Source organism: Poecilia reticulata, chromosome 20 (assembly GCF_904066995.2).
Source record: "Poecilia reticulata chromosome 20, P_reticulata-male-v2, whole genome shotgun sequence".
Classification (NCBI taxonomy): domain Eukaryota; kingdom Metazoa; phylum Chordata; class Actinopteri; order Cyprinodontiformes; family Poeciliidae; genus Poecilia; species Poecilia reticulata.
The window spans coordinates 2,340,016-2,353,718 of record NC_088849.1 but is presented as its reverse complement, the minus strand read 5'-3'; the positions used below and the strand labels follow the sequence as shown (position 1 = coordinate 2,353,718).

Here is a 13,703-nt window from a genome sequence, read left to right as displayed (position 1 = left end):
GGCATTCTGCTCCCGCACGCTGTCGGATGCGGAGAGAAGATGCTCTCAAATTGAGAAAGAGTGTTTGGCAGGTGTGTGGGCGTGTGAGCGATTTGCACGTTATGTTCAGGGAATGGACAGTTTCCTTCTGCAAACAGACCACAAACCACTTGTCCCACTCATAAATACTTATGACCTGGACAAAGCCCCTCCAAGGTGCCAGAGACTCCTGATGCGCCTTTTAAGGTTCAATGTGGAAGCAGAACACGTCCCAGGCAAGCAGTTGGTGGTGGCCGATACTCTATCCAGGAGGCCGCAGCGACTCGTGAGTGATGAGACCACAGATCATGTGGTACAAGCACATATTGAGTCAATTGTAGCAAATGCACCTGTCTCATCTCAAAGACTCTCTAAGATCCGTGTGGCGACTCAGCATGATCATGAATTGCAGCAGATTATAGGTTTCATCAGGAACGGATGGCCGCCCAAAACAGTGATGAACTCATCTCTTCATCGTTATTATTCTGCAAGAGCACATCTCTCAGAAACAGATGGATTAGTGTTATATCAGGACCGGCTGGTGATTCCTACTGTCCAAAGGACTGAGGTGCTATCAGATCTACATAAAGGACACCAAGGACTAACACGGTGCCGGGCACGTGCTAGGATGGCAGTATGGTGGCCGAGCATCAGTGCTGACATTAAACAGACAGTGTCATCATGCAACTTCTGCATAGAAAATAAACCGACTCAAAGGCATGAACTTCTCCTGACTTCTACCCCACCAGAGGGCCCCCGGCAGCGCATTGCTGCAGACCTATGTGAGTTTGAGAGATGAAATCATCTCATCGTAACTGATTACTATTCCAGAGACATCGAAATAGCTCACTTGTTTTCTATAGCTAGTCGTGATGTCATTAGTCGACTCAAGGGCATGTTCGTGAGGTGGGGAATTCCACTGGAATTGGTCAGTGACAATGCTACTCAGTTCACATCTACTGAGTTCCAGGACTTCACCAGAGAGTATGGATTTGTGCACACGACCTCTAGTCCCCATTACCCTCAGGCAAACGGTGCTGAGGAACGAGCAGTTCAGACTGCTAAGAACATCTTGAAGCAGCCTGACCCCCATTTGGCCCTGATGTGCTACAGAGCAACCCCCCTAGTACTGCTACAGGTGTAAGCCCTGCACTACTTATGACTGGAAGAGAGATTAGTACTACACTTCCGATGCTGGAGAGCAAGTTGCAAGCTGCTCTGGTGGATAAAGAACTGGTTCAGCAAAAAGATGACCAGACAAAGTCAGCCTATCGGTTCTTCCACGACCGCCATCACTCTGTACTTCCCACACTACAACCAGGACAGAACGTCAGAATAAGACTGGACGGTGAAAAAGGTTGGAAAACCCCAGCTAAAGTTATTGCCAAATGCAAAGAGCCACGGTCTTACATGGTGGAAACAGATAATGGAGCTGTGCTACGACGGAATCGGAGACACCTGCAAGCTGTCCCACTTCCCACCGATCGACCAGATCAGCTAAAGTCACCTGATCCCCCAGCGGAACGGACCAGAGGGCAGAATAATCCCTATGTTGCTGCGGACTGAGGGCAGTCAACCCCAACGTCCTAGTGTTAAGAGATGCTATTTCTAACTTGTTAAGTATTTCTGCAAAGCATCTATGTAAAGGTTAAGCAAGTGGGTTTCACTGCTGGAAGGGGGAGATGTAGTGATTATGTCACAGTTAGGCTTCCGTAGCTGGGGCAGACTCATGAGCATGCGCTGTGTGTCCTGCAGTTGTATAGCGGCACTGAGAGGAAAAAGCGGAGTTCTACAAGCTACACGAGGTGTTCACGTTCACTTCTTCGTTAAGATAGCCGTCCATGACAATAACCATAATACCTAAACCCACTCTCAGTTAGTAACTCAGCTACTCAGTAAGCTACTCTCATTATAATCTTAATGTGAGTTTTTACAGATAATGTTCTGAAAAGAAACCAATAATACTCTCATTCTAATTATTTAATAACAAAATTACAGTTACTTGTTTTACTTGCAAGTATTTCCACAAGTGTAAGTTTAAGTGTAAGTATTCTTATAAATAACCCGATATTAACATAAATATTTTACTTTTGGGTCTTATCAAATTACTCACAATGTTTAGATTTTATTCTTTAAACCTTTAATCCTTTGACACAAGGATTAGTCTGAACTATTCTTATACTTTTGCAGGCTGGAAGCTCACCTCTTCTTTCTTCAGGAAAGCTGCCTTTCCTGTTTTATGAAGCTCTCTCTCTGACTATGATTTTTTATGATCATATAGAAAAAAGAAGAATTAGGACACAATAACAACACACACACCCAGATTAATTTTATTACAGTCTGACTGTACTCTTGGGTCTTGATGTCACCTGTGTAATTAATTTCAAAGATAACTTTATTTATTGCCCCTACTAAACTAAAATCTCCAGCAGGGGGAAGTAGGATGATCTCGACTTTTCTCGACAATATATGTATATATACATATATATAAAGGAGGTCAATTGTTCATCTATGAGTTTCTCCATTATTTTACATGTTTATATATATATATATATATATATATATATATATATATATATATATATATATATATATATGTATAGACAACGGGGATCCTCGTCGGGTCAATCAGTTTTGCTTCTTGGAGTTATATTGTGTTGTTTAAGTGTTCCTTTTATTTTTTTGAGCAGTATATAAAAAAAAAAAATTCCCTTCTCACCCTCCGTGGGTGGTCTGTTTCATCCTCTGAGCTCGGGTCCTCTACCAGAGGCCTGGGAGCTTGAGGGTTCTGCGCAGTATCTTGGCTGTGCCTAGAACTGCACATTTCTGGACTGAGATGTCTGATGTTGTTCCTGCGCTATATATATATATATATATATATATATATATATATATATATATATATATATATATATATATGTGTGTGTCTGTGTGTGTGCGTGTGTGTATACATACATATAAACACGTAACCAATATATATTCAGTATTAATCATTATTTATTTGTGCCATTATTAGTCATTATTTATTTGTGTTTGTATAGTTATAGAAATATGTATTGATATTACTAAATAATTTATTAAATAAATTATGAACGGCTGTGTGGTTTTTAATATTCTCATCATACATCAATATCAGAATATTCCATTCCTACTCTATTGTTATAGCCACTAAGCATATTTAAATATGCTGAACTATGTATTAAAAACATACTTAAATAATACAATTGTTTATAAATGTAGCTTTGATAGATGTTTGAATATGGTTTCCAGTAACAAAAAAGCGTGTTATGTTCGATTAAATGTGCTGATACGTCATTGTGCCTGCTAAACACATAAACTGAGTGGAGTGGTGTACCGCTCCAAGATGGCCGCCCTAAATCTCGTCAGCGACAATAAGCGAGAGCGGTCCATGAGGCGTCTATCCTTATATTATGTCTATGCCGGCCCCCCACCAGAGAAGGAAAAAGTTATGTGGCCCTCACAGAAAAAAGTTTGGGCATCCCTGCTCTACAGTATCTCCTTTATATCTCAAATTTCGCGATAGTTCTAATATGAAATCAGCAATTTTCGCGAGACTACTGAACAGCCAATCGCTGTTCAGTATCAGGGTCACATGTGCCTCCGCAGCCTATCTGTTAGGTATGGATTTGGACTTGTCTGGAGGAGCAGAGCTGCTGGAGCCAACTATGAGCCGACATGAAATGAAAAAACCTGTTTGTGTGAGATATGAACTGCAGATCTGGCCAGGTTTTGATGGCGAGATGAAAGTCCAGGCCTAGAGCCCAAGAAAGATTGCACTTTTTGGTGTGCGAAGACTTCTGCTTCTCCTGCCAGGCTGGTAGGAGGTTCCTTGCAGCCAATGAACAATTTTGTCCCCACTCTGATCTGACTGTTGTCAGCCCGTGACCTGCACCAAGCACTTATAATTAACTGGCACTGGGACTCTAACCTAGTCTGTCTGCTCCTTCATGAGTTCGTATCCATCTTCTGATAAAACTACCGCATTGACTTTATTGGTCACAATCCATTTACATTGATCTATATTGCAGCATATTATTTTTACAAATATGTATCACATGGAAATTACATGTGTATACACATGGGAATCACGTGATACACATGTGAAAACGTGAATCCCATAATAATCACGTGATCACATGGGAATCACACACTTGTGAATCACACATTTCCACATGTGATTTACATGTGATTCACACATGTCCATATATGATTCACACATTTCCAATGTGATTCACGTGATTCATACATTTTCACATGTGAATCACATGTGGAAATGTGTGAATCACGTGATTTTGCCATGAAACGTTCCAAAATCCCACGTATACGTGTGCTTTCACATGTGATTCACATCATTCACACATCATTTACATGTCAAAATTGACGTGATCACGTGCGACTTTCACGTGATTTTTTTGTAAGGGCTACAAAGGAGGTCAATTGTTCATCTATAATTTTCTCCATTATTTTACATATATGAGAAGTGAAAACTATTGGTCTGTAACTACCTCGATTTGACCACTCTACCTGGTTTTAGGATTAGAACTGTGATTTAGGTAAAAAGCTACTTCATAGACATTATACAAGTCTAATAAAACCTATTCAATTGATTCACTAGGTTTGTGAGAAACACTATATTTTTCTTCTAGCATGTTATATTTTCATTCATTCTAACCTCTTCTCTTGTTTTTCTTTACATAAATTGCCACAGTTGTGAACTTTAACAATTTAAAAACATATTTGCCTTCTCCTCCTCTGTTACAGCAGTAACATCTAATCTTTCAGAGTTGGATATTCATGTTCTATTTAAATTAATTTGTGTATACATTTCCACAAATTTCTGTTTCTCTATTAAAAGGTTCCTCAAAGAAATATTTTTGGGGGATTTTAGCAAGAGCATGTAACTTGTTATATGGAATAAAATTCTAAAAGTTCTTTTTTTTAATAATATAAAAGTTTATTTTGATATTTTATTGCAACATCAAATTACCTTGTCCACAATGTTCTTAGGTTTTTCTGTTTTCCTTTGAATTGTTTCACATGCAGTACCCAAAATGACTTCACAAGCAGAAATATTTAAATTAATATTCAAATCAATACTAACCTTTGGCATTTTTCCTAACTCTTCAAAATACCTTCTACACCTTCATTATCATATTGTCCAGTGTCTAAACCAATTTGTATTAGTTTGGGATAGTGATCACTTCCTGCCTTTGAATTTCTTAAAACTTTTGAATTACTAATCCCTGCAAGATTCAAAATTAAGCCTATTACTGATTCAGATCTATCTCTAATATAGCAAGTCAAAAGCAACGTGCAAAAAACACATAAAGCAATCCAGATTTCTCAAAAAATGCTATGTAGTTGCATTTTAGTCAAGCTGCAGTACATAACTTTCATAAAAAATATGTTTTCTCCAAATTTGTTAAAGCTGTCACCATGTCGTGACAGTTTGTTATGAGACAGAAAATCCGTGAAAACAATCAATCTCCTCCACCTCCTCCCTACTGGCTAAAGTAATGCAACGTTCCAGCCAAAACAACCATTCAGAACCAGTAGGTGGGTCTTAGTGCTGTCAATCAACTTCATTCACTCACTGTTAAATGTGCTAATGGTGGAGAAACAACATATCATTACTATCATTACAGGAAACCGTTTATCTGTCGCAATTGGTAGCTATGCTAACTAGACTGAGCATTCACAACAGGCTGCACTAGCTACAGCATAGCATAGAGCAAGGCGGAGGAAGGATGAGCACACAAAAAATCAAAGCAGATGAACCAAAAGAAAAGTTCAAGAGAGTTTTAAAATAAATACATTTTTGAACCCTCATACTTGCCTCCATGTCCTCAAATATGTTGTGCCCTTTTCGGACGCAACACAGGTGTATAAAAATGACCCACAATTTTCTGTTGATTTTCATAAGGTCTCATGAAAATGTTTAATTTGTAATATTTACCAGTACTTCCTAGCTAAGCATCTCAAACATAAACATGTTCATTATCTTTGATAAGAAGTTGTTCCTGCACCAAGGACAGGACTGGTGTTGTAAAGGCTGAGGAAGCTTCTGGACAGCAGAATTATAAAACTACTGACCTGAATGACCAGACCTGACAAATAAAGCAGCCAAAAACAAATAGTCTAATGAAACTTTCTTTATTCACATCATTTTCTACTCCAGCTATGTTAGAAATAAACATAATTATCAATCCTCTAGTTCCTATGTTGATCTCTCGTTCATCTGTACACACTATTATAAAAAAAGACTAGATAATACGCTTAAAAATCCAACAGTTTGGAGGTGAGGAGGCTTTGACAGTTTGAGGTTTCTGATTCATCAGTCTGTCCCGTCACCTCTAGCCTCTTCCACTCCAACTCCAACTCTCTCCTGCTTTTTTTTCTCTTTTTCTTGGTAAAAAAAAAAAAACAGGAAATCTGGCTACTGTACTCAGAGCTCAGACAGGGGCTTAGACATTTGAAAAGACTTTACAGCTCACACAGAACACAAAAGGTCATATACAGAGCGGTGGGAGAGGAAGAGTATACTGCTGGGGCACAATACAGACACAACACAATGCCATCCGACAGAAAGTACCATTAAAAAGAAAATTTTTAAGCATTTCATAGAAACAAAAAGAGACTAGTTGCAAACTTGGAGTAAACAAACCAAGCATATATACAGTGAGGTAAAACACATTGGTCTTTAATCAGAGGTATATTCTTTTTGATTAATTGACCTTTTCAATATGTTCATTGCTGTAAGCTTTTCATATTTGTCAGCTTTATGATGCCATTTATAAAGCTGTCAATACAATCACACACAATTACATGCAATCCTGTCTTTCCAGGTGAAAAGTAAAACACTCATCAAACTTAGGCACCAAATAAAACATAAAGCTTTCAGCTACGCCTGGCACCATGCCGGCCTAACTGCAGCCCCACCTAGCGACCCTTGGCTCTCTGACAGCAACCACAGGGACAGAATGAAATGATCGCTGGCCCTGACTCGGCCTGAGTCACAGTGTGTCAGCAGTGTTAGCATAAGTAGGCTGTTCGATCTGTGTGATCCGGAGGGACCCGACTCGCCCAGAGGTTGCATAAAAAAAGACCCGTGCGGCAGACTGTTGCAAATACCACTGTCTTTGAGCTGAGATTTGCAAGTTGTGCTTGTTGACTTGAGTGGGCTGATATATTCTTGACTGTGAGAAGATGTCAGTGCGTGGTTTGAAGCTAGTTCATGTTCAGAGCCTCCGTCAGTCCAGAGAGGGACGGGAGAACGCTTTCTATGGCCTGAATGTTTGATTTGTTAACAGACTGATCTGACTGGATCTGCTTTATGGGGTTTAAGTAACTAAACGGCTCAGATAAAGATTTTCCAGATATTTGTGCTGACGGGTGCTTTACTCTCTCATATTGCTGCTGATTTAGCCAACTGCTTCCTGTCATCCCAGTATTGCCTGCTGCTACCTATTCTTCCACACAAACCAAGGACTGTACTGGATGACTTTCACTGCCACCTAGTGATCAATTTTTCTTTTCCACACTAAATAGCTCATATATTGTGTGGCACTATTTTCAACAACATAAATCTAATTAAGTATCTGCTTGACAGAAAATGACAAAAAACATTTTCAAATAGTAAATTATCTGCTGCAGAATAATGCAGAGAGAAAGAGCTGGGTCATAAAGGTAAACTGGATGCTTATTAACCATTTATTCTGAGCTACAAAGAAAAGCTGACTGGGTTTCTAGACAATAAGGCTACGGCATTAGCTAATTTAAGGGAGGAAACATCCCAGTAATGTGAGTCTTAAAGAGTACTTCAGCCTGTCCAGTCGCTGGGTCTCCAGTGAGCACGCTCTGGGACCAAAGGCTTAAAATTGGCATCAAAACAGAGGTAGCATCGGTAACATCAATCAATAACTGCAGATATGCCAACTATGTTTCCAACAATCTGATGCAATGGCCAATCCATGCAGTGCTTGGTTTGAAAAAACACAATCACAGCTAAAGCTCCTCTGGAAAAGAATCCTATCTGTAAACCCTGACAAGCACACTAATTCAGTTTTGAGCTAATCTAGAAGAGTGATGTGGAAAGGTTAGGAGTCGTTACCCTCTGACCTGCAGTAGATAGGATTCACCTCAGGTAGAATGAAGAGAAAGAAGTCTGGACAGTCTGGGAGATCATAGCTTGTCAGAATGTCTTCTAAACCAAAGTGAACTTTTACCCTCTTTAAACGATTTCAATCAGATCATACTAGAGGATTTAGAATGCTGCTTTACAACTTGTGAGCTTTAGCAGTCTCAGCTACTAAAAATATCCATCTGGTGTTATGATTAAATGTTTAGAGTCCATTAAACTGATCAAATATTATATCAACATGCAGAAGTTAAATGTTATGACACTTGAAGTATATGTACTACCAAATATTGTGTCCAAGGAATCATTTGAAATACTGCATGCATGATGTAGTTATTATGATTGGTACAGAAGTGTGTTTTGGGTGGAGTCCAAACTTTTTTCTTTCTCCAGATTCTGGTTGCTAAGAATTATTTACAAGGTTAGACACCAACTATGTACAAATACTTCCCATGACATTATTTTAGAAAAGAAAGGCCTGAAGGCAGGGCTGCAGTGAGGCCATTGGTAGCTGGCAAATGTTAAAAGTCAATTGAAGAACATGGAATGACAAGATAGAAAGGCAATAAGGAACACAGGACAGAGACATTCCTGTAGAAAGCGAAACATTTCTTTTTCTCTCTTTACATTTAAGTTATCTTGGGTTTTGGGGAAAAAGTTACAAGGCTGCTGGTGACTTTAAGACAAAATGAATGTTGTTGTGTAGAGGCATACCAGAGGTGTGGTTGAGTTGAGCTTGTTGTTGTTGCTAATCTCCCAGAGAATGACTTTACAAATGGAATAAATATGAAGTAAAGCCTCAGTTGCCACAGATTAAGAGCAGGGGACACCACGGCTTCTTAAAGGGATACTCTGACATCGTCTTCAATTCTAATTTTTGACCTCTGAACCCACATAAACTAAAGATAAATGCTTGGACTCCATCAGGTATTTGGGAAAAGTACTTCAACCACGTCAGTAGATGTGACACTCTCTAGTACACTTTGACTCCAAGTGTTTGACCTTTTCTAATACTGCAACATTTTATTCTTTTTTTTTAGTCCATAAGATACTTACAAAACTGAATATGCCACATCTGCTGCTGACCGTTTTCCATGTGATTGAGAGTCATATGCTGATAGAGATGACTCAAATGAGTGCGCGTGTGTTTGTGTGGAGGGGGTGCTGTTTTGATATGCCACAGAGGTTGCATCAGAAAAGAACAGGGCAGGATGAGAGGAAGTGCTGCTAGCACCAGTTTGGTGGGAGAAAAAAAAACAATCCTTGTCTTGTCTTCCATAATTAATATAGATGATGGAACCACGGCTGATGAGTAATAAAAAAAGCAGCAGAAACCAGGCTTTCTACAGTGTTCCTCTACTTGAACAAGTTACATGTTACATCCTCTAGAGGTGTTGTTGTATCAATTTCTACAAACATCTGCAATGATCTCTTAAGATCAGTTGCTACAAGGGCTTAGAAAGCAGGTTGTTCTGTCGGTTGGGCCACCAACCAAACGACTCATCACTGTGTGTGTGCGTGTGTGTGTGTGTGTGTATGCGTATACAGTTAATGCTGAGACGATAATGACCAGCTAACCAAGTACGTCAAGCAACAAGTCACAAAAATGATCCGATCAGGCAAAACGAGGACATTTACATGGAACCAGAGCTTAAAGTCCACTCAGAGAGGCAGATAGCAGCACATTAATACATTATGAATCAAAGAACAATAATGCAGAGAGAAACAGACTGATGGAGACCCACACTGCCATACAGGTGGACTGCACCTGGAGTGGGCCTGAAGTGCACTTATTGATAACAACAATCAAGAGACTGGTTTGGATATGAAAATTACAATCTGGCACATGGAACTAGTTGAATATCGATGACTTCCTGATTCTGATTGGAGACTTGCTTTGGAGCCGTGTTAAAGCCAGGATCAGTTCATCTGGATGGCAGAGTGGGAACAGGTAGACAAACTCTTAAATCAGGTGCTACATATACATATTCTGTCTTTTACATACAACACTACCTTTATTATAGTAATCAATTATATATAGATAGATATATGTATATATTTTTTTTCTTCTGAAAACAAAAAAAGATTCTCAGAGCAGAAAGTGACTCTTTTGCGTTGGTCCCTTAAGGCTTGCTCAGCTGAAGTAACAAGGTTGTTTTCTATGAATCAAAAATGTACATTCTGGTAGAAAAACATAATGTAAAAAAACAAGATGAAAATAATAAACACCTGAAAAACCTATGGCTTAGTAAATATCAGGTTGCTTTGACTGAATCTACCTCACTGCTTTCTTGTTGCAAATTTTCTCCAGGTTGAAGAAACAAAATTTTGAACAGAATCCATTTATAGGGAAACATCGATAATGCTTCCAAGTCTCTGAGCGCCACTGACAATGTGTGGCTGTTATTTCTTCTAAGTGCAGCCAGCTGGAGGCGCTGCAGAACAGAGGAGGAGCTGGGTGATGAGCGGTTGCCAAGGTGATGGGGTGGGGAGCTGTCTTTAATAAAATGGCACCAGAGCATCAGCCGGCCGGGTGTGGATGCTGCCAGGGATGGTGTGCTGTATGCGATTCCTTTTGCTACCCGTCCCTACTTCAGGGTGTGCATAGTAGAAGCTCACTGTATGTCCAGCACGCACGCACGCACGCACACACGCACGCACGCACGCACGCACGCACGCACACACACACACACACACACACACACACACACACACACACACACACACACACACACACACACACACACACACACACACACACACACACACACACACACACACACACACACAGAGAGAGAGAACAAGCATGCCACAGCAACCGACATGAGAGGAGTTGGGTTTTAAAGCACTGGCACTTTCCGGTTCCGGCTGGTTTGGAAGGCATGGTGGCAGCTGATTGTTGTTGGTCTTGCTGTTTATGTTTTAGCAGAGCAGAGTATAGAAAATAGACACATTTATCTACTGTATATTGCATATGTTGCAGCATGTTCACCAAAGATGAATGAGGTCACCATGTCCGGTTCAGTTTAGCACAAAAAGTCCCTTACCACCAGAAAGAAAATCCAAATACATACACAATAAATTAAATTCACCTGTATGACTGAGTGACGACATGATGAAGAGCTTTAGCATCACAACCTGACCATGGGGCCCCTGATGGGACCTCTAGGTCTCCATCCAAGGTAGGAAAACTGTACAGTAGGGCTGCAAACATCATCCCTATTCAAATCTGTTAGAATAAATGAAGAAAGCATTCTTTAGCCTGTCAGAGAGTCAGAGAGCCCACAACTACCAGCTCAGAGTGGACCACCAGAGTGAGGGCTGGCTAGCTAACCCAGTAACACCTGCTTGGTAAAGAGCTGAGTAGCAAAACAATTATATTCTGGCCATCTGAAATCTACAGTTAAGCTCAGCAAATGTTTATATTCTAGTAGGATGAATAACTAACAAGTATCCGTTTTGTTGCCATAAAATATTTGAGATCCTTTCAGTAACAGTACCAATAATGGTTGCTTTTCTGATTGAAGTAAAATCAGTTCCTGTACATGTTTTTGCTTTGAAGTGTGAGATGGTAGCTTATGTATTAAAGCTGCAGTGAGAATGTCCTGCAGGTCAGAGGTCTCTGTTCATTCACAGGTACTCTGATGTGTGTATCAAACACACCCCTAACATCCATACTTTATTTACTCTTCATTCAAATGAAAGGAAGTGTATCAAAGCTCAGGATGTTGGCTTCTAAGTGCAGAGAACATCCTGCACTTAGGATGTTGCAGGATGTTTGTAGTAAATAACATTTAATAGCTATGTATTGCAGTAGTTTCTCTGCAATAAATAAAACAATCTAATCTATTGGTCAGAGTTGATTGGATATTTTCAATGTCTGGCTCTTTGACTGGAACAGCTGCTGTTCCTTCCATTCTTCCAATGATGCATGGGATGCCATGATGCTCCTGTTTCTCCAGATGATCACCCAGTCATGACCCAGTCCAAACAGTCAGCACCAATTTGGACACTGGTGCTGACTGGCTCATTGACTAAAATGCGACATTTTCTGTCCTTTAACGCATCTCAGGGCCACACGGAGTCGTCTGTGGAGCAGCTGTCACATCCCTTACAAGCTGACGACACTCTAGGCTTCCTGGGAGTTGCAATAGCAACGATATGACACAAGGTCAGTCTCCCAATAAAAAGCACATTCAATACTACTTAGAAAATCACAAGTTCTTTCCCTAACATCTCCAGAGCTGCAGCCCTACTGAGGGGAAAGGTTTGGATTGCTTACAGAAAGGTTTATGGTAATGATTGAAGAGGATGCTCTAATGAAACGTCAGTGATAGGAGGCTTCCTCCCCCCAGGCACAGACCTTCTCCATCAGATGTCTCCACCAGACATCAGTCCAGCTGTCCAGCAGGACACCAGCCTCCTCAGGCGGTGAGTGAGATACAAAATGTCCTCAGCTTCCCTTCAGGACAGGCTGAGGGCTTGTCAGGACACAGATGGTGTAATGCTAATGGTATAGATCCCAGTCAGAGATGTGTGTGTGAGTGTGTGTTTGGGAGCTGGGTCTACATCTTGATTCCCTCCTGCTGGCTGAGCTGAGACAGCGTCTTCTTGATCCGGAGCGCGGTGAGCCGGGCAGCACCGTTGGCGTACCAACACTCCCTCATGATCTTAGCCATAACCCGCAGAGCCTGCACACAGGAAGAGACATACGTCAGCAGCTTGTCCCCCTCCTCACACACACCTGACCTGCTCGGGTCGCTTCTAGGGACCAGAGAGAGGCTAAGGGTGCAGCGACACCCTGAAAGGCTTCTACATACACACACCCCAACAACACACCATCAGCTTATCTACCAGAGGTGGAAATTGGCACCTGCCAGCGGCCAAATACAGGTAAATGTAATATTGTTGTAGTGCACACATTTTCCCTTCTGTGCAGCATCCAGGTCCGTTTACCAGTTCTGAGACCCAACCAAAACCCCTCAGTGTCATCACCTTGAGAAATGAGATTTGGTTAAGTGTAAACCAGGTTATAATGTTGAAAATAATCAAATGTTAAAGTCATATGAATAGAACAGACAGCCTCTTAAGCAAAATTTGGTTTTGGGGCCCTCAATTTCTACCAACAATGTGTACTGTCTGCAATCCGCAGTCCGATCATTAGATCATTCACACACCTGCTTTAAACTGATTGCATCTCTGGCAGTGCTGTTCACATTATATACGTGCATAATATAGGATACATTTATTGTCCAACTGATTTATCGACCAGTTGATTTCTGGGTGCCGATTTCCTTAATTTTGGGGGATCGTGATTGGCCGATACTTACATGTGAAGCCCATCTCATCCTCTAATCTTATCTTCGTCAGCAAAGGTTTAAAAATCAGCCTCGGTCCTCTTCTGAAGAGGACCGAGGTTGGTATGACTGACAGACCAACCGGGTCAGGTTTGAAAGTTTGCAGTTAATATTCACCACACTGTTGCCAACTCACCTGACTTTCTTGCTATATTTAGTGACATTTCAGA

General features: G+C 40.7%; 1 protein-coding gene across 1 annotated transcript in view; it reads right to left on the bottom strand.

Moving 5' to 3' along the window:
• Positions 1 to 6,176: 6,176 nt before the first annotated feature.
• tgfbr1b (transforming growth factor, beta receptor 1 b) overlaps positions 6,177 to 13,703 on the bottom strand; it is a 63,647-nt gene continuing 56,120 nt past the window's right edge. Inside the window, exon 9 of the mRNA XM_008438547.3 lies at positions 6,177 to 12,867. Coding sequence (XP_008436769.1) covers positions 12,742 to 12,867 — 126 coding nt within the window. The 3' untranslated portion in view covers positions 6,177 to 12,741. The remainder of the gene's footprint in view (positions 12,868 to 13,703) is intronic.